Below are 21,817 nucleotides of genomic sequence, written 5' to 3'. Positions count from 1 at the left end.
ACATTGTCACACCCAGGAAGAAGCATCAGTAACAATGCATTCCACGCAGGTCCACCCAGACAATTCTAGACAGCAAAGCATGACAATAGGAATATGCCCCCAAGGCACATTTTGGGATATAAGTATCCCTTTTTCCATGACATAGTGGGCTTCCTTGTATACTCCACCATGTGCTATACTTGGCACTCCAACCAGTAACCTTCACTTTCCCTTGATTGGTATACTTGGGACCCCACTGAGCATTCCATTCACTCTCTTGCAACTAGGAACATAGGAATCTGCCATATACTGAGTCAGACCATTGGTCCATCTAGCTCAGCATAGTCTACACAGACTGGCAGTGGCTTCTCCAAGGTTGAAAGGAGGAATCTCTTTCAGCTCTATCTTGGAGATGCCAGGGAGGGAACTTGGAACCTTCTGCTCTTCCCAGAGCAGCTCCACCCCCTAGGGGGAATATCTTATATTGCTCACACATCAAGTCTCCCATTCATTTGCAACCAGGGTGGACCCTGCTTAGCTAAGGGGACAAGTCATGCTTACTACCATGAGACCAGGTCTCCTCTCCCTACGAAGAGCTTGAAATCACTATTTGGATCAGTCTTTGTGCCAATCCACCCAGCTTGCCTCGCACCTATAGAAGCTGCACCCATGGAGAAACCATTCTCGTGGGCATCCCTCCTTATACTAATCCTCCGGCTCTCCACCATACTGTCCATGAAGGAAGTGAGTCTCCAGCTTTTTGAAGCTCTGCTGCTTAGAGACAGGTGCAATACAGGGGTTGTCTGGCTTTCAGGACCCCAATCTATAACTTATTTTCAAACTTCCCCCTTCCTCTTAGCATCTTTCTCTTGCCTGCCTGGGAAACTTATGCAATTAGACCTTAAGCTAAAAACGCCTCATTGTAGTTGGTTTATTTAGAAACATACCGTATTGCTCTTTAAAGTTAGAAACACCTTGCTATAGTTAAATTGCTTAGTAACATATCTTTATTGCCTTAATCACATCATTTTCTTCCTATGTCCCCCTTATTCTAAATGAATTTTTCCTTTTAATTTTGAAATGATATCCTTGTCTCATATCCAGTCATTTCTTGAGTCCAAAATCTGCACAAATTAAAACTGCTGGACCCCTTTAATAGCTAATTCCACACACAAGCCCGGACATTGGGGGTGCCAACCAATCACCCCTGGGTCAGTTCCATTAACACAGCTGTTAAGCAGTTTTATTAAACCCTCTCTTTTATCAAAGGTTCACATTAAATATGGGTGCAAGGGAGCAAAGCAAAGATCCACCTGATGTCAGCTTGCAGCTAGTTTTTCCATGGAGGTACGGAAATGACTTGCCTAGTGAGCAAGAGGTTGCTGGTTCGAATCCCCACTGGTAGGTTTCTCAGAATATGGGGAACGCCTATATTGGGCAGCAGCAATACAGGAAGGTGCTGAAAGGCATCATCTCACACTACATGGGAGATGGCAATGGTAAACCCCTCCTGTATTCTACCAAAGACAACCACAGGGCTCTGTGGGTGCCAGGAGTTGACACCGATTCAAGGGCACAACTTTAACTTTACTTGTGTGCCAAGCACTTTACAGTCCCTTATTTCCTTAATCCTCTCAGCAGATTATTTTAATCCTTCCTCCTTTTTTATTTGTTTGATGGAGAGCTGAGAATGAGTGATTTGCCAAAGGCTTCCCAGTGCTTCCTTCATGAGTTTTAAAAATTTGAATGTCAAGGAAATTCAAATGTCAAGGACAAGGACTAAGGAGCCTCGACTTATATTTGACCTTCCTTGTCCAGAGCTTCCTTTTTCAAGTCTGGGAGGGTATCTTCTCCACTGTGCAACCAAGGGGATGCTTTTCAGTGTCCAAGATGCCCAGTTCCCTGTGGAGGATTGGGGAAACAATCCTTCCCAATTATAGTGTATAATACCTTGGTGTTTGGAAGCCCTCTCCACTTACAGCAGCTTAGGAGTCTTTTCTCCTCTCTGCTGTTGGCAAAGGCAGCTCTTCTTTTTTGTTGGAAGTGAAGGGCTCTGTGCTATCTCATGTCTCAATAACAGAGGGGGGCAGATTAGTGAGTCAGAGGGCTAGAGGGGTCAAGACGTTGGTCATCCCTTCTCTACTGCTCTGACACTATCCCTTTGGTGTGTAGATTGCTACTCTCAGGTCCTTCCTTCCTGCCGCTTCCCCTTCCCTTTCTTCTCCCTTGCAACACCCACGCTCCTCTCTCCCTGCACCATGTGTGCAAAGATGCAGAAACCACCCCTCTGCATCCAGCTCGCTAGCTAGATTAGAGATCCTATCTCTCCACTTTACTATCTAGAATGGAGTTCACCAATAAAAACTCCTTATATTGCTTTGAAACTATGAACTGGCTCCAAGTTTCTTTTACTCTCAGCATACACGCATGCCTAGGCAGACTCTGCTGTGTTATGCCTCTGTGCAATCTGCTGTAATAGAAGGGTATCTCTTACCAGAGAGAATTCCCAACACCTTCCCCAGGATATTGTCTCTTTTTAGGATTGGTGGGCTCATTTTCATGTTAAATGGGCATGTTTTGGTGGGAAATTATGAGTATCTTCCTTTGCAAGCACTGTGTGGGGAATGCAGCACTCCAGACTGTTTTGAATTTGACAACTTTGCAGTAGAGAGGGCCTCTCGTGGGAGATTTGTTCAAAACTTTTTGCCCTTGCTCAGAAAATCATATTTGCATGAGTATGGTATGTATGTGGGTTTGCATTGCTTCTACATAGTTCAATTAGCAAAATAGATTCATTCATATTCTGTGTGTGTGTAGAGCTAATGCAAACCAATGGGAATGTGATTAATGGAAATGACTAGTGCAACTTGATAAATGTGTCGGACCTCTCTGGGACCTCGTCCAAGTTATCCCCATGCTTCTTCCTTGTGGCAATAGCTTTGAAATCTAGCTGGAAATTCATCTTCATGATGAGATCAAGGTTGGATTAGGGATGCTGAGAGCAGGAGAGTCAGGGTTTCTTGCTGTTCACTCCAAAATAGTCAAACTGTGATTATGATCCAGTTGTGCAAACACTGTCAAGGGCAGTGCTACAAGTTTACCCCATACGTTTATCCCATAAAATGTGGCAACACTTCCCTATGTTCCCTAGTGGTTTGAATGCTTAATTAGTTTTTATTCTGTTTTTATAGTTTTGATTTTAATTGTTAACTGGTTTGAATTGTTTTTATTCTGTTTTAAACCGCCTTGAGCCATTTTGGAAGGGCGGTATATTTATTTATTTTACATTTTATATCCTGATGCTCCAAGGAGCCCAGAGCGGTGTACTACATAAAGTGTCATAAAGAGGGCATACTTAAGTGTCTCCTCACAACAACCCTGTGAGATTATATAAATCGAATAAATAAAAATAATAAAGAATAATGAATATGTTGTGAAGGAATTGGGCTGTGGTTTTTCTAGGGATGGGGACAGAGCTCAGTGGTAGAGCACATGCTTTGCAAGCAGAAGGTCCCGGGTTCAACTTGGGTCATCCTCACGTAGGGATGAGAAATATCCCTGCCTTGAACCCTGGAAAGCCACTGCCAGCCAGTGCTGCTAGATGGATCAGTGGCCTGACTCAGTATATGGCAGCTTCCTATGTTCCTACCTCACCCTATTAGCAGCTACTAGTGTGGGGTAGAAGGCCACCTAATGGCGCAGCGGGGAAGTAACCGGCCTAGGGAGCAAGAGGTTGCTGGTTCAAATCCCTGCTGGTATGTTTCCCAGACTATGGGAAACACCTACATCGGGCAGCAGTGATGTAGGCATCTATATATAGGCATGATGCTGAAAGGCATCATCTCATACTGCATGGGAGATGGCAATGGTAAACCCCTCCTGTATTCTACCAAAAGACAACCACAGGGCCCTGTGGGTGCCAGGAGTCGACACCGACTAGACAGCACGACCTTACCTTTACTTTCAGGTGGGATGGGGAAGTGTGATGATATAAAACAAATAAGCACTGCTACAGATTATGGGGTAGGAGAAGGGAGGAAGAAAGCCCAGAGATGCCACTATTGTTGGCATGCCTCTCCTATCCCCCATAGCACATAGTTCCACCCAGAAGATGCCAGACAGGTCTGTATCTGTTCCTGCCTTTTAGCAGGACATTTGACAAGATGGCCTCTTGGTCTTTTCCAGCTCTCTCTTTCTGTGGATTCCGTAAGCTCAGCCACAGACCTGGATGCAGTCCTCATCTTTGAAGGGAGCTGCTCTAGTGTGTCGCTGGCACTTGCCTCCCTCTTGGCTGCCTGCCAGAGCCAAGGCTGGCTTCATGTCATCCTACACTGGGAGGTTCGGTTCATTCAAAATAAAAGTGCCGAAGAGATGCCAGCGAGCCGTGAGACACTGATGGATTGCAGCAGGGCTGGGCAATCTGTTTGATAGCGAGCACTGCATTAAAAAGAGTGAAGATTTGTTGCTGTTACTGTACATGGTCAATATTTCTTCCAGTTAAGTCAGAGCTTTATGCTGGTGTATTGCTAAGGGCAGAAGGGGAGGCAGTGTGGGAGCAGAATATTTCAGTTTATAATGCAGCATAAATACCATTCATGCCGAGATGTTTCTTTCTAAACACTGAATTGTTGGGGGGGATGGGAGGACAGGGGAATTGAAAGCAGACCACCCCACAATTATTTTTTTTTGGGGGGGGGTGCTATTAAAGCAACAACAGACGGCTATATAGTTGGGTCAGTGTCTCACTGCAATCTTCAGCTGTCCAATGTAATTGAAGCACATCCTCAGATTAGTGTAGATGGATCTCCAACTCTGCAAGGCAGACAATTTTGTACCTTAAGATTTTCAGCAAACACCACAGACCTGAAGAACCTTGCTCCCTTCAAGGAGCCTCATAAATCTACTGGGCATAAATTTATGAACTTATAAGTTTATGTCAGTTTTTTGTATTTGCAGATTCTGGATTGCCAGTGCTTTCCTGGCTGCTCATGTTCTTTCAGCTTAGTAGCAAGGAAATCTCTAGTTGCTGTGAATTCTGCTGCCACCAGAGTACTGCAGTGGCTTCAAAGAGGCAGCTGCTGAACTTATTTCTAATACATAGGGAGCAGCCTTATACCATATCAGACCATTGGTCCGTCGATATTGTACACTGACTGGCAGCAGCTCTCCAAGGTTTCAGGCAAGTGTCTTTCCCAGCCTGACCTGGAGATGCCAGGGATAAAACTTGGGGTCAGAGCAGACATTCTGGCCACCTTCACACACAACAGGAAATCATGGGTTTGGCCCATTTTCCCCGTTGTTTCCCCCCATCCCCACCCTGCTGCGCTCCCAGACAATCTGATCTGGAGACTGGGCGGGGTAGACAGGTTGTGCAGGCTTCCTCCTCCTGAAGGACAGCCATAGCAGCCAATCGGTGATGGAGAGGGAGGAGCTTCCTTCCCTCAACTCCATTCCAAGCAGGAGCAGCCTTTAGACAACATGGCACTACTTTTCTAACTGCAGTTAATACAGACAAAACTGAAGAGCAACTGAGGGACATCCAGGGCCCACAGTAGTAAGGGCCCTCGGCTTCCTCCTCATCTCTCTAGACATTGACTTCTGCTTAGCAGCATAGGGAGGCTGGCTGTGGCCTGTGTGTGGTGGCCGCCACAGCCCCCTGGCCCCCTCCCTCATGTCTGATGTCAGGCCCGGCTAGCCATGCCCCCACATCTGATGTCTGATGCGGGAGATGTGGTCTCCCTCCCAAACAGAGCCACACAGCCCCGTTTGGAAGGGAAATCAGCCTGCACTTCATTGGGCAGAGTGGGCCGGAGTGACTCTCTCTGCCTTAAAGGCAGGGAGAGCAATTCCGACCGTGCTGCCAATGCAGTGTGGGCCGATCTCTCTCTTAAACAGGGCTATGTGGCCTTGTTTGGGAGGAAGATCGACCGGCCCTGCTGCATTGGCAGCGAGCGGCTCTCCCTGCCTTTAAGGCAGGGAAAGTCACTCCAGCTGTGCTGCCAATGCAGCACGGGCCGATTTTGGCTCCAAATGGGGCTGCGTGGCCTCATTTGGGGCCAAAATAATGCCCCTCACATCTGTCGTCAGATGTGGGGAGAGTGTCTGTGGCCGTGCTCGCAGCCCCTGGTTGGTGGTGGCCCGGGTTCTTTGAACCCATTTGCCCAGTGGTGGCTCCACCCCTGCTCCTGCTGCATACAGATGTAGGCAAACTCAGAGTGTAGTGATACCCTGCTTTTGGGATTACTAACCATAACCAGAAAGCAGGAATGAAAAAGTGTCCCAAGGCAGTGATGCAACTGATATAACACTGCATTTCTTGTCAGATAGGTGGCCCTTTTTATTCGTGGAGGTTACGTTCCTGTGAATATGGAAACCTCAGACAACGAAATCTTAACTCTATGGGGACTGGGAGATTGTTCTGAGAAAAAGCCTAAAGATGCCTAAAAAGTGGGAATGGGGAGAAATAAGAGTAGAACTACACAGTAGCTTGCTCTGCAGGGCTCCAGAAATAACACCCCCAAGCCCCTCCGAATCATCTGGATTTTTGACAAAAATTGTTTTTAAAGAGAGAGCCTCAAAATGGCAGCCATAAGTTACACTGGAAGTCATTTCCAGCCTCTCTGCAACCACGTATAGGTGCATTTATCGCACTGCGGATAAAGAAATCAGGTCTCTAGGACCTGTCCATGGATACTTGCATTTTGAGTGGTATACAAATGTGTTAAATAAATACATAGATACAAGGAACTGTGGTTGCTGGAATCGCAGGTGATGAGGGCCACCTGTATTTCATTGTAGTTTTCTTCATTTTCCTGATACTAATCCATATATTTAATTCTCGTAGATGTGCCTGTGGGGATGCGTCCCGGCAGCAACCCAGATGAAGTGCCGGATTGGCTGGGCGGAGGCGGCTCGCAACGCGAGCTGAGATGCAGCCACGGGGGGAAATGGCGGCGCCGGCGCCTCCAGTTGCACATTAGCTCCCGCCGCGCTCGGCCAGCCTAGCCCAGCCGCGGTTGCAACCGTCGCGTCCGCGGCCTGGGCTAGGAGTAGGCGGGAGGCAGTAGAACAGACTGGCCCTGGCGGGCTGCCAGGAGTGAAGGGAACGGACAGTAACGGTGGTGGCGGGGCCTTTTTTGGCCGCCCGCCGCTTGGAGTGGCCGGGGCAGCCCAGCCGCTGTGAGGAGGCGGAGGCAGCCGGCTTTGGTTGCGACCACCGCAGCCCAGGCTGGCAGGAGGCAGGAAGCGCTGCTGGCAGGGTTGAGTGGGCAACATGTGGTAACGGCAGCGGTGGGGCTCTTTTTGGCTGCCCGTTGCCTGGTGTGGCTCCGGGGGGTGGGGGGAACGGAAGTGGGGAGCACAAGAGAGCGCGGGGCTGGAGGGAGGGGGAGAGAAGAGAGACCTGGGCAGGAGGGGGAAACAGCCGGACCAAAAGCACAAAGATGCTCTGTGCGCGTCCGCTAGTTATAGCAATAGCACTTAGCAATAGCACTTACATTTATATACCGCTCTATAGCCGGAGCTCTCTAAGCGGTTTACAATGATTTTTAGCATATTGCCCCCAACATTCTGGGTACTCATTTTACCGACCTTGGAAGGATGGAAGGCAGAGTCAACCTTGAGCCCCTGGTCAGGATCGAACTTGTAACCTTCTGGTTACAGGGCAGCAGTTTTACCACTGCGCCACCAGGGGCTCATTATTACATAGTTCCTGTAGATGTATACTTCCCCTAACCAAAACTGTGGGCCTTGGCTTTTTTCCCTTTGTAAACAGCACTGGTTTTTGTGCAAGCACCCCACCCCACACATGCCATATATACAGTCCCCAATGAATTTGATACAGGATGGTCAAAAGCTGGCAACAATGGGAGAATTTTAGTTAGTATAATGATGCAACCAGGTTCTGGGATTGTGAAGAAGCTAAATTCAGCTTCTGCTAGAACTAATGTAAGGAATGAGCACATTGGTGAAAATGGTTAATAGGCACATGGGTGATGTACATTTAGGAGTGAAATAAGAGAAAAGGATAATGAAGCAGGTCTAGATAGGTGGGACCATAGTCAGAAAGATAATCAAATAGTCAAATTTTTGTCCAGACCAATTAAAAGAAAGTTTATGCCTTTGAAATGAAATACAAGCTCTGAAGCAAAATATCAGAAAGTGCAGCACTAAACAGTAGTCGATTTATTACAGGCTACTGGCTTAATCCATGCAGAGCATCTGCGCGCTAGTACTTGATTGCTCCCCTCACTTCAGAGATCTCTCCACCCTCACTGGAGCCACACTCCTGCTCCTCCTCCATCCAGTTGCTTCCACCACCCCTCACCCCTCTTGGTCACTCCTCCATCCCCCTCGCCCCTCTTGGTCATGGCTGCAGCATTACTGGTGCCTATTGGCACTGCCCCCTATCCCCAGAGACCTCCCCACCCTTACCCCACAGGAGCAGCAGCAATGATTGACCTGGCCCTTCCTCACTGCCACCACTGCCATGGCTGCTCGTTCCCCTCAGGCCACTGACAGCCTCAGGCCCGTCCCTCACCCTTTCTTCTTTCTTTCTCCCCCACTTCATTTTCTCTTTCTCTCTCTTCCACTTGCTCTTGCCCTCTGTCTTTCTTTCCCCCTTCCTGAGTTAACAGATCTTGTTCATCTTGTTTCCTCATCTAATTCACACAGCAGCAGCCTCCTTCTCCTGAAGGGGTGCTTTCCTCCCTTATGACCCCTCTCTTCACAGACCTGCCCTGCCCACTATCCTTTTATAACTGGCCCGGTTGGGTATGAGGCCGGTTTGGCCTCAAACCGAACTGGGCCAGCCAGTTCCGTGCACATTCCTACCCACCACCACCATGACAGTACCTCACAGCCATCCTGCCACAGCCCTTCCTCATCCCACTTGAACATGCTGTTTATTTTCCTTTCCTTGCCCTGCTGGAGTGCATATGCTTCCTCTTTCCCCTCTCCCCACCCTTTGCAACTTGATCTAGGAACCTTCCTGCTGCCACTACCTGGCTTGGTGGTATAGTCTGAGAGTGTTTGTGTGTAACTGCTGCTGTCTCAAAAGCATAGCCTAAGAATGCTGAGGACCCACCCACTGACGAGGAGTGTGTGTCATATTCTTTGCCCCTTTGTCATCTTGGACTCCCCAGCAGTCGCTCTTTCTTCCCTCCCTCCCTCCCTCCCTCCCATTCCTATACACAGTTTGAGCAGGAGGTAGGAATGAAACTTTTTTCTAGATTCAGATACTCATGAACTGAGAAGAACAAGAACAACCATACAGCAGTTTTTCAACCTAAATATTACTTCCCATTCTTTTTTTAAAAAATCAGATTCTTTGTTATTGGCCTATGACCAGCATACAATAAAATAAAACAATATATAGTATTCTCAGCCAGCCACAAAGTTTAGAGCCTTAGTTAAATCATGGGGAATTCTACATACGATGGCACAAAACTTAGCTACACTATGAATCATAGATACATGATTGTCTGAGAGAAGAAATGAGACATAAAATTCATCTGCATGTCCTGGTACTCACAATAAAAAGGGGTAACTCATTTGCTTTGTGGCTCACTATAAAAAAGTGAATAAAAGTAAAGTAAAATATAAATAAAGTAAAACTTGCCCCATATTCTTTTTTAAAAATAAAAACACATTTAAAATGTTTAGTAATTATTTGAATATATGTTTGTTACTTAAGAAAACGGTTATACATTCTTAATATTTGTTTCTTTATCAGTTTAAAAAACTTTAACCACAATGAAGAGGTGAGATCCAAGTTTTCTGATGCTATGGATGCTGTTCAAAGTGAAGATAATGGACTGATGTGGGAGACCAGTTCCAGTAGATGTTCAATGTCTCAAGCCTCAGAAACTAGTGCTACATCTGGTGTCTATAGTATGGAAAACTCATACATAGATTCCCCAGCTGGGAAAATTATGCCTCTCATGGATGAAGGAAAAATTGCCCAGGGAACTGGAAGCAACTCTCCAGATCAAACACCATTGTCTCCAAACCAAAAATGTAAGAAATTTGACTATTCTGGAAGGCAGATGCAAGACAAAGCTGAAGAAAGAGAATTAGACCCTGCAAATCCACAGTCATGGCCCTATCAAGTACAACCTTCAAAGATCAAAGACTATTTGGTACAAATCACACAAGAAGTGGTGCCTTCATTGCCAGAAGAGAAAGAAAATTCTTTGAAGAAAAAGGGAGAGCTCCCCCTCGAAGGAACAGTAAGAGCAAGGATTCTCCAGATCACTGCAGTGCTGGAAGAAAGACATAAAAAGATTTTCCGGAGGGTGGACAGAAAAGATGTGCCTCCACCTCCACCTCCACCTGTAATCAAGAAGCCAAGAGAACAACCCAAAATATTCTCCCGGCAAGGCATTTCTGTATCTCTAAGGCATGTTGAAAGAGAAGCCAAAGATAAAAATAAGAAAGAAATTCTCCGTTATAATCTCAAGCATGTGCAGACAAATATTCCAAAGTCTGGTGTGTCTGTTCCATATGACAAGGATGAGAAGAAACCAAGACGATCTTTTTTGTCTGAAACTCAAAATAAGAGGTCAGAAAAACTACCGTTCAATTCATCTTCCATTGCTGACAAAGCAAATAAGGTGGATACCGAGCCAAATCCACCCACAAGTCAACCATCAGTGTCAGAAGAGGCAAGCTTTGCTCCATCAGATCATTGGGCCATGGAGAAAAAGGAAGACCATTCTCTTCTTTGGAATACAGCAAATATCATGTCGGAAAAATTGTCCAACTTCCTTGCTGAAACTGAGAAGGAGAAACTGCAGCATCATTTACCAATGACCACAGGAGTCGATGGTATATCAGTAGAATCGGGGTCTATGTCAGAGATGGAAACAACTCAGCCTTGTGCATTGGTCTCTCCTGAACCCCTTTTTTACTCTAAGCAAACAGAGAGTCAGTCTGAATCAACAATAACGGCGCTATCAGAACCTGCCACTCAGGATGTGCAGTACCCAAATAATCTTGCAGCAAAGCAGCATGAACCTCCACAGTCTGATTTAGCCAAAACCCCAGACCAAGACATTCAACCACACCTTTCGCAATTAGAGATCAAAGATGCAACCTTGTTGCATTCTGTTGAAGAAACAGGGAAGCAAGACAAGCCTCCTTTTTCACTGGCAGCAACAGAGTTTATGCCTGAACATGCAGAATCACCACATTCTGTGCCTGACACTGAACAGCAAGAAATAAGGCAGATGGAGATGGGATATTCAAAGAAAGAAGAGATACAGGAGCAATTAACCACAGTTTTACAAACAGAGTCAGAACACCAGCAGTTGGTCCATGCAGTGAAAGAATCAGAGGCAAGAGAAATGGAGACTGTACCTGAATTTCCTTCTACAGCTAGCAGGACAGAAGCACAGGAGTCCCAGTACTATCCCTACAAAGAGGCTTCTGCATTATTACAGTCCTCCTATTTTATGAATGAAGCAGAGAAAAAAGAAGAGCAATTGCAATCAAGTTTGGTAGAGGAAGCTGTTCAGGCACAGTTACCTGTGACCTCACCATTAGAGCCAGAACATACTGAAGAATCACATTTAAGAGACGAAATAGAAAATCAGACTGCAGAGATTGAATTTCAGTGCCCAGATTCATCACTCCCCATTCTGGATGCAGAGAGAGAGGAAATTCACCAGCACTCCTCAGCAGTAGCAGAGCCAGAAAGTGAACATCCAGTTATCTCTGAACTCATAAAGGCACCACTGAGATCAAAACACTCAAAGCTGTCACATCCCACAGGTAAGGAAGCCAGTCTAGACGCTCCTGCTGCAGCACTTGACTCCTCAGAACAGCTCCTGGCTATTTCATCTCTCCACATTGAAAATGTTGAAAAGCAGGAAAGTCAGCTGTATTTGCCAGTAAGTGCAATGCCACTGTCAGAACAGCCAACTTCTATTTTACCATACCAAAATGAACAAATGGAGAAACAAGAAAATCTGCCCTATTTTTCTGAGACAGTAGTATCAGAGGAAGCATCACGTTCTGCTGCCTTTCAAACCACTGATGTAAGAGAAGTAGAAATCCAGCCCTACTCACACACAAAAGTTCCATCAGAAGAATTAGTGTCTGTTTCAAGAGAGTCTGATGGTGCTGTGGAGGAGAGGAAAACAACTCCATCTGATTCACCTTTACCTGCAGAGTCTCTTCCTGAAGCATCTGTTCCATCCCAAGAAGTGGCAAAGTTAGAAAACCAGGTCTCTTCACTTATTAATGCAAAGCTGTATCCCAAAGATCAGGACGTAACATGTCTCTGTGGAGATGAAAACCAGCGAGAAGATCAGTTTCATTTACTTGCTACCTCACCACTTGAACTGGAGCACTCAGTTGAATCTGAGTGCAAGGAAGCAAGGGAACAGAATATTGGGCATAATTCCTCCATATCATCCCATTTGGAAGAAACCATTGCATCACATTCTATCCATGAAAGAGATGAGAAAGATATGCATCCTGACACATCCTTCACTGAGCCTTCATCTCCAGATTCGTCGTATCCTATCTGTGTACCCGAAGAGCAAGAGAGAGTGCAGTCAGAGACAGAGCAAACCGCTCAGCAATTACCAACTACAGTTCTACAAGTGGAGTCAGATATATTGAATTGGGTGGAAGAAATGGAGATAGATGGAAGCCAGGCTCTCTTGCCTGCAACTGGACTAGGTTTACCCCAGTCAGTATGTGTAATGGAAACACAGGGAGATCACAGTATTTCAACAAGAGCAGCAGACCTAGACACTGGGTCGTTCTCCACTTTACCCATAGCAAATGGTATATTTAAACAAGACACTCCAGAACTGGACTCAGAACATATGACAAAGCAAGGTATTCAGGCCGTTGGTACAGAGTTGGAGCCAGACTATCCACAGGTGTTGCCCTCAGTATGTGAATCAGGAAAACACATAAATATTCAAAGCACAGAGAAAGGAAACCTTCATTCAGAGAGTTCTGTGGCTCCCCAATCAGAAGCTGAACATGCAATATCACCTGAGAAAGAGAGAGAAGAAGCTGAACAGTATTTGTCCATAATTCCAGTATTGGGGCTGCGAAGCCCTACTGCTGGTCCAGAGACACAGGAAAGTCAAAGTTATTTACCTGGTACACTAAATGAGACAGCCAAACCATCTCCAGAAATTTCATTATCTCTTCAAATAAATGATCAGGCAGTTTCTGCAGCATCCATGCCAAATTCAATGCCACCTTCAGAGCAATCAAACTTACTTTCACCAGCCCTTAAGGAAAAAGCTGAGATAGAAGAAAGTCAATTCCTCATTCCTGAGGTGCCAAAAATGGTGCCAGAGGAGTCACTGCCCATTGCCCCCTTCCTCACTGGTGAAGCCAGGAAGGGACCACCTTATCCACCCATGGACACACAGATTGTGCCAGAGGAATCAAAGGCCATTCTAGAAGACGTCGCTTCTGAAGCAGTAAAGGAAATGGCTCTTCCTTCCTTGCCTGTATCTGCAGAACACCTTTTCAGACAAACCGTTGCATTATATGCTGTTGATGGAGATAAACATGATGACTCCCATTCACTTTCAATTGAAGAGTCAGTGCATCTGGCTGCTGAAAAAGTAGGCATGCAAAAAGACCATTTTCTTGCTACTGCACAGTCTGAAACAAGGAATCAAGATATTGAGCCATATTGCCCTGTGACATCACAATCAGAACAAGAAGATTTGAGTTTGTTTAATTCCACTGAAGAGATCATGAAACAAGAGACGACTCTACAGTCAGCACACATACATCAAGAATTATTGTATCATGGGGAGGAAAGAGATAACCAAGAGCGAATACTTTTGGAGACGGAACTTTCAAAGGTGCAAAACTCTTCTTTAAAGTCACCCATCCTGCAACAGACATCAGAACATCTAAATTCACTGCCATCAGTAAAAGAATTGGAGGTGGAAGGAACACCACTGTTCTCATCTGTAACTGCTCAAGATTCATCTCAGCTGGCTGGTGAGTCAGGAATACAGGAATGTCAGGGCTACTTGCCTACAACTGTTGAAGTTGATTCTGGAGTGTCTGTGTTATCAGAGTTCATGGATAAAGCAAAGAAACCAGAAATCCAGCTGGAAGCTATGCAGTTAGAATGCAGACAGTCTGTTTCACTCACAGAAGAAAGGGGGAGGAAACAGCATTATCCATTAGTAACTGCACCATTGGATCTGGGACATTTAGATTTATCTTCTTCCACAGAAGCACAGCTGTATTCATCTGAGGCCCCAAATCAGACCTTGGAACTGCCACCATCAGTTTCACCTCTTCACCCTGAGAAAATTGAGAAGCAGGAAGTTAATTCACATTCACCAGTTGTCTCAATGTCTTCACAACTGGGCCAGTCCAACTCTATTCTGCTGGATCTTGCTGAGAAGCAGGAAACCCAGCCTTCCACTCCTGAAATAGAAAACGTGATGCCAGAAGAGCCCTTGTCCATAGCTGCATTCCTCCTTTCTGAGGCAAAAGAAATTCAAACTTCTTTCTATTTGACCAAAGCAAAAGAGAACGTAGAGGCTCAACCACCTTTTGAAGAAGCTAAATTGTTGGCAGAAATAAATGATTCAGCTGGCCCTCCTGCGACTGATGTATCTATTGAGAAAGAAAGCCCTCTAGCACATTTTGCATTGGAACCATTTTCTAGTAAACCTCAAACAGAGGTTACTGATCAAGATAAAAGGGAACACATCCCTGATAGCCCGGCAACACCAAATTTAATTCGAAATGAGCCTTATAATGCTGTACTGTCAGAACCTGTGAATGATATTTGCACACGCAACTTACATTCATCAGCAGACTCAGATACATCTGCAAACAAGGCTATAACAATTTGTATGGAAGACCTTCCCAAAACAGAAGAAATAACATGTTTGTCTAGTGGAGATCAAACCATGAAAGAACCTGAACACTATTTACAAAAAGAAAGGGAAATAAAGCATGAACAACAGAGGGAGGAAGCTGTATCTGCTGCTGAACTTGTTCACGGGAAAGACACTTCTGGTATTTCTAAAAGTTTTCAGGCAGTGCGTACTTATGCTGCTCCACTGACTTCTTCAGTTGATAAAGAAGAAAACAAGCATATGCCAGAGAGATCAGATTTTACAGTAAAATCTCTAAAAATAAAAACATTTCATGAAGCTGAAGATATGGTTAGCCATGAACCTTCAGTGTGTAAATTAAATACAGCAATTCCAGAAATCTTAAAAGAAGGCAACCATAAGGATAAAGGCAATGAATCAAAGGGATTTGTTGAAGGAATAAATGATCAGGGAAATATAGAAGCTGAAAAGGAAACTTTTGTTTGTCTAGAAAATGATGATGATGGTATTTTAAAAGAAGTTGGTACAGATAATTTTGGAATGCGAGCCTTGATTGAGGACAGATCCTTCACCGAAACAGGAAAAAAACAGTCTACTGAAAGAACACAGAGGCTATTTGATGTTACAGAAGAAAAATTTGAGGAAGCCACCTCTCTGCCTGCAAGCTCAAAAGACATTTTGGAATTTTCCTTATTAGGAAGAGACTTGGATGAAACCTTTCAAGGAACAGCAAAAAAAGAAAACACGAAAACAACTGAGGAAGATACTTCAAAGATCTCAAATAAAGATGAATTAACTGATTCTCTTAGGAAAAATAACAAAGATACAGAGGAAGAATTTAATACAGAAAAAGACACATCATTCCAATCATCACAAGTTCCCTTGCCAGTCACAACTGTTAATCCTGAGCTTTTGAAGGGGCCATCTGCTCTGGCATTTTTATATGAAGATCTCTATGAAGAAGCAATGGGAGAACTTAAAAAAGATAGCTGCAAGCCTCCATTTGTTGATGAAATGGAGAATACCAATGTGCCTTTTGATGGTAGACATCAAATCCGAGATGATGGGACTGGAATATACTTTGAAAAGGACATTCATAAAGATGACATTTCAAATAACTTGGAAGAACCTCAGAAGGAACAAGTTATAAAAGATCAGCCTATTCATGAACAAGTTTTACACCAATCAGGGTTCTCACAAGATATATATGAACCAAATGAAAAGGAACATGAGGTTGTTCATATTCTAGCTAAAGCATTTGATGAAACGGAGCTCTTGTCTCCAAGAGGAATTGTCACAGGGATAAATGATGCATTAATAGAAGGGCCAGCTGAGATTATGAGTGACATAAAAGTTGTGACATGTCAACCAACGCATGCACTTCCATTCAGAAGCAGGTTCTTCACCTCAGGTGCAAGTAATGATGAACGCAGTCAAAGTAGAGAAGAAGGATCCTTGTCTCCAGAAACAAACCAAATGTTACCAGAGGAAACCAGTGATGAAGAGTCGAGTCCAATACTTGATTATGCAGCAACTGTCTATCAAGAGGAAGCATCCATACAAGAGGAAGCATTTACACCAGAGGAAGCATTCACACAAGATGGATCAAAAGACACTGCTTTCCTTGCAGTTGATCAAAACCAACAATCTGAAGAAACAGAGATTCATGAAGCCGATAAATATGCTGTCGCAAAACCTGTCAAAGAGAGCACACAGTTTCATGAAACATTCCAGCATATTGACACTCACTTGCAAAGTGAGGGGCATCCAGAAAGCCAGTTCATTTCAGCTCTTGAACCTGAAGCACAAGATACACATGACTTAAACCATGAACATTTTCCATGTTGGGACACTGAGGGGCAAGCTTTGGAAGAAAGGCTGGGAGAACATATTCCTGATGATTTTGCAACACAGACCAACAGCTTAGCAAGCCAACAACTTGCAGGGCTTGAAGCAATATCTGATAAAACTTTCGGGGAACTGGACTATTCTCTTTTGTCACATGATTTTGATACATATCCATTATATTCAATAAAAGAGGAAGAGTACAGTGATGTTGATGAAGATCTAGCAGAGCTCATGGGGTATGAGATGGTTACCCAAGATGATGTTTTTCAGGAAGAGACGTCCTCAGAAGTTGCTCGTGAAGAGCTGCTGTTTAATGAGAGAAAATCCTTAGACCGCATTAGTGATACTTATGAATTTGTGAGTGAAAGAGAGGCAAATACGTATGCGGAAGAAGAGGGGTTTGAGTTGATGGGTCCTGAAAAGTTACCAAAAAATCTTCCAGAAAGCGAGATCTGGCAGAAAGAAACAGAAGAGGCCCAACTGGATACCTACTGCTACCAGTGCAAATGTCTCATCTCTGCTGACAACAAGCTTTTTGGGGACCACAAAGAACACAATGTGACAAACTTGGAGACAGCTGCAACTGAATTAAAGGTAAGCAACTAACATTTTGGAATTAGTTCCTTTTAATTCTCATTGATGCTGATGTTTAGTGGAGGATGCTTCACTGGGATATATATAGTATATACTGCAGCCTCTGGAGAAGAGCCTATAATTGTTAGGGGCTTAATATAGGCTTTGTTTGCTAGAAATATTCCAATTGTATTGAGATCAATGAAGAGACAAATCACAAACATTGGGATGAGGGGAGCACAGACAAATGTCTGGCCCCAGTTTTATTAACCAAACTGTTAACAGACGTGGGGTCAAGATAGCTGGAAGGCAGGGCTGGAGGTTCTGTCTAACTAACCTGATCTGTGGTAGCCCATCTACTCCCAAGTGGGGATGAGCCCACCCCAGCTTACAATAATCTAAAGCACATGATGTGACCTCCCCAGCCTCTTAGGCTTGAAGGCAGGTTTGAAATTATCAACTGTATGGTAACAAAATTTCCAAAGCTTAACTAAAGCTAAATATTAAACCAGGATTCTTTCACCCAGACCTCTGTAACCTGAAAAATGTAGTCAGCCCATGCTGTTCATATGACCCTGCTTTCAGCTCCACATGCCCCTTACAATTGGTAAGGTTGACTAGCCCATCTTGGGCAGGATAGGCCTGATGAGGAAAATCCCCCCTGCTCATGGCCAATCGGAGAGAAGGGGGGTGGGATTTCCTCATGGTTCCCTGAAAAGGGGCAGTCAGCCAAAGCCGCCCAAGTCTAACCATGAGGGAGGGAGGGAGGGAGGGGTGGTGGTGGTGGTTGGTGGATCCAACTTGCTTTGAAAAGGAACGTGTCTTGTGCACACTTCTATTGTATAGTTACTGCAGAAGACTGTTAATAGTTCTTGGAAGCTGCTTTTAAAAATACTTCCTTACTTGTTGAATATATGTGCGCATGCACACGCACATGCTGTCCTTCTCCTTCTCAGATAAATTGCTACCCTACCCTATTTTGTCCTTACTACAACCCTGTGAGGTAGTTTAGGTTGAGAGGGTGTAACTGATCCAGTGACCATTTCTACCTGAGATGGGATTTGAACCTGGATTTCCCTAGTCTGAGTCCAACAATCTAAACCAAGAGCTCTCAAACCTGGGTCCCCAGATGTTGTTTGACTACAGCTCTCATAATCACCAGCCATAATGGCTCAAGGCTGGGGATGGTGGGAATTGCAGTCTTACAAGAAATGGAGAGCCCTGCATATCTAATCTCTCTATGCCACACTGGCTCTTGGATATGCCACAATGTCTTCAGTAGACCTAAGCAGGCAGAAGTGTAGTCATAACATATTGATAGTCATCACCAGTAGGACTGGAGCACTTCTCAGCATGTTTTGAGGCTACTGTTCTAAGTATATTTACTAGGAAGCAACTTCTTTTGAAATCACTGGGGCTTCCAGACAAATAGATTTGGGCTGTGAGTCCCATTTCCTTTCCTAGGACAGTTTAAAATTTGTTCTGAAAAGTGCCCTTTTAGCTCTGTGCAACTTCAAAGTTTGCATACATTTTCACCAACAGAAGTTGCCCAAGGAGGGGTGTGTCTGTAATCATTTTGTACTGGTCTGGGATCATCCCAGCAACACGGGGTAAGTTTTGGGCAGTATAAAAATGTGTCAAAAAATTAAATTAATTAAAAATAAATAAATATCAGTCTTGAAACATTTAGACTTTGCAGCCAGGCTTCAACATGGACCTTTACTTCAGAAACAGGAACACAAACATGTCTGCTATAGTTTGAGACAGTCTATTTCTTCTTGTGTTGCTGTTTGGTGAACATTCATTTAACTATGTTGTGCTTGTATTTCAACGGAATCCTCCTTCTATTAAAATATTAGTGAAAACGTGTATATGTGAGAGAGGGAGAGGGAGAGGATGAACCCAGGGGCATAGGGAGATTTCCAGCGGCTGGGGAACCAAGTATGACTGGCTGCTCTCCTGCTCCCTGAGTGTTCTTTCACATTTACCCCAAGCCACACCCCCTGCATGTGATGTCAGATGCGAGGGGGCAGGGCCAGTGCAGAGAATGGGGCTGTCACAGCACCAACATAGTTTCATTTCCCCTGTCAATGGTTGGTGGAATTGCTGAAAGGGAGCTCCTTTCACTGAAAATGATGAAATGAAAATGATGTGACCTCAGATGCAGGGCAGGGGCCAATGTCTGGGGGGAGAGGAGTGTCCAACTTGAGAGGAGAGAAGAGGGGCATGCCTTGCGCTCCCAGCTGGTGAGTGCTTTGCTTGCCAGCTGGGTGTGGAAGGGGGTAAGGAGGCGCCCTGGCCGAGGGTTAGGGAGAGCCTTGGGGTCCCCTTGGGACCCAAGGACAATTGTCCCCCCTTGCTCAATAGTCACTACAACCCTGATGAAACCTTAAAAGGCAGTAGGCTTTCTAAAATGAAAGGAACGTTTTAATCATACTTCCCCAAGCAAAGATATTAATGTACTTACCTAATTGCCAGCCAATTAACAAGTGGGTGAACTTTTGAAACTTCACCTACCTTGTATGCAATATCCCATTGGCCTTGCAGAATGTATCTGTAGGCCAAAACTGTTAAGAGTTGTGGTATATACATTCAGGGGCAGTTCTTTCATGAGGCAAGGTGAGGCGGCCATCTCAAGCAGCATCTTGTTGGGGTGCCTGCTGGGCAGGAAGATGCCCCTTGCTGCTGCCATTGGAGTAGCTCTTCAGGACAAAACTGACCCTTGCAAGCTTTGTAAGGAGAGCCTCTCCTCAAACGCCTTACAAAGCTTGCAAGAAGCATGAGGAGAGAAGAGGGGGCTGCTGGCAACTGCCCTCTTCCCTACCCCTTGCAAAGCTTGCAGAGGCCAGCTTTGAAAGGGAGTTGCCCCACATCAGGGTCATGGGGCAAGGCAGCATTTCAGCCTTACCTCAGGCACCGCCATGTCTCGGGCCACTCTTTATTTGTCCGTAAAAAAGGAGAAGATGTGTGTTATGGTTGTAAAGTACAATAGGAAAAGAGCAATTAAGAGTGTAAATTTAAGCCATTGATTAGCTAGTGACAAACTCAGAAGCCAACTGTTGTAAACAATACTTTGGAAGCCAGTTCAAAATATATGTGTTCTTTGTATTTTTATTGTATCTTGCCCTGGGCAAATTCTTTATTGGAGAGGCAACTCATCAATACAATAAATAAATAATAAGTTGGGGAGGGAAGTCCCACATTTAGATCATTAATGAACATTGCAGGTTTCCCTTTCATTGCTTACAGAGTGAGGATTTGCCTTGAATTGTACCTGTTACCTGTTTCTCCCTGATAGCCACTGGTTTTTTAAAGAGTTCAACAGTTATGAGAAAATCGGGTGTAGCTATAATTGAGTGAATGGGTTGAAAGAACCTGCTCCCCCTGCCCAGCTCCACCTCTCTCTTCTTCCTTTGTTATCTTCCTCACTCTGAGAGGCTGCTGGGAAGAGGGATGAACACAGGCCCCCTTTCCCCTAGCTAGGCCCCTGTGAGAAATTCATCATCAAATGTAAAGATAGTTAACCCTTTTCCCCATGCTGTTTTCCATCTCTAAATCACCCCTGTTCAGAAGCTGTGCTTAGCCACAGTGGGGAAGAAATAAAAGCACAACATAGCTACCTGTTATTTTTCCCTAGCAAAGTTAATATCAGTGGTGGAGGGCAACTTCAACTGAGGAAAATAGTGCATGGGAAATGGTTCAATACTCCTTGCCAGAACACTTCCGTTCCAGTCAAAGCCAAGGCTTGCAGCTGCTTTAAAGAAAAGGATAAAAGTTGGAAAATCCAGTCACAGGTTCTCTCACATTGCAACAGTCTTGGCCCTTCGTTTGGTATTTTGAAGTCCTAACTTTAAAGCAGAACTTTGATTCTTTGCTGAAACTTCTCCTCCTTGGATATAAGCAATTTTAGTTGGTCTGCCAATACCAAGTATATAGACTCCAACAGAAAAGTATCTTGCCTAGCGAGCAAGAGGTTGCTGGTTCGAATCCCTGCTGGTATGTTCCCCAGACTATGCGAAACACCTATATCGGGCAACAGCCATATAGGAAGATGCTGAAAGGTATCATCTCATACTGTGTGGGAGATGGCAATGGTAAACCCCTCCTGTATTCTAGCAAAGAAAACCACAGGGCTCTGTGGGTGCCAAGAGTCCACATCGACTCGATGGCACAACTTTACCTTTAATAAAATATCACACCAGGACTTCCATACATCCAAGGAAACTTTCTGTTTGAGTTTCTCAGACAATAGGTCTCCTTTTCCCACACAGCAAACTAGCTTTATGCATGTATTTATTTTAAAGATGTAGACATCTCAATTTAAAAGACCCCCAGAGTGGTTTACAATAGACTGCACACTGCAATTCAGAGCTGGAGAGATGGGCCAGGAAAGAGATTCTGCGGGGACATGACGTTAGAGCTTTCCCCACGTCTCTGGTGTTCCTTTGGCTGTTCTTAGGAGCTTGTGATGAGCCCAGGGGAAATGGCCCGCACTCCAGAAAGTGTGTTACCCAGCAGCACCAGATGTCACTGTCACTCAGGGGTGGGGCCTCTCCTCACACAGGCCCTTTGGA

General features: G+C 44.8%; 1 protein-coding gene across 1 annotated transcript in view; it reads left to right on the top strand.

Moving 5' to 3' along the window:
• The window catches only part of CMYA5 (cardiomyopathy associated 5), a 109,250-nt gene that overhangs the window by 6,903 nt on the left and 80,530 nt on the right, over window positions 1–21,817 (top strand). Inside the window, exon 2 of the mRNA XM_053299617.1 lies at window positions 9,713–17,264. Within this exon, the coding sequence (XP_053155592.1) occupies window positions 9,713–17,264 (7,552 nt within the window). The remainder of the gene's footprint in view (window positions 1–9,712; window positions 17,265–21,817) is intronic.

Source organism: Hemicordylus capensis, chromosome 2 (assembly GCF_027244095.1).
Source record: "Hemicordylus capensis ecotype Gifberg chromosome 2, rHemCap1.1.pri, whole genome shotgun sequence".
NCBI lineage: Eukaryota > Metazoa > Chordata > Lepidosauria > Squamata > Cordylidae > Hemicordylus > Hemicordylus capensis.
This window is presented reverse-complemented; position numbering and strand designations above follow the sequence as displayed.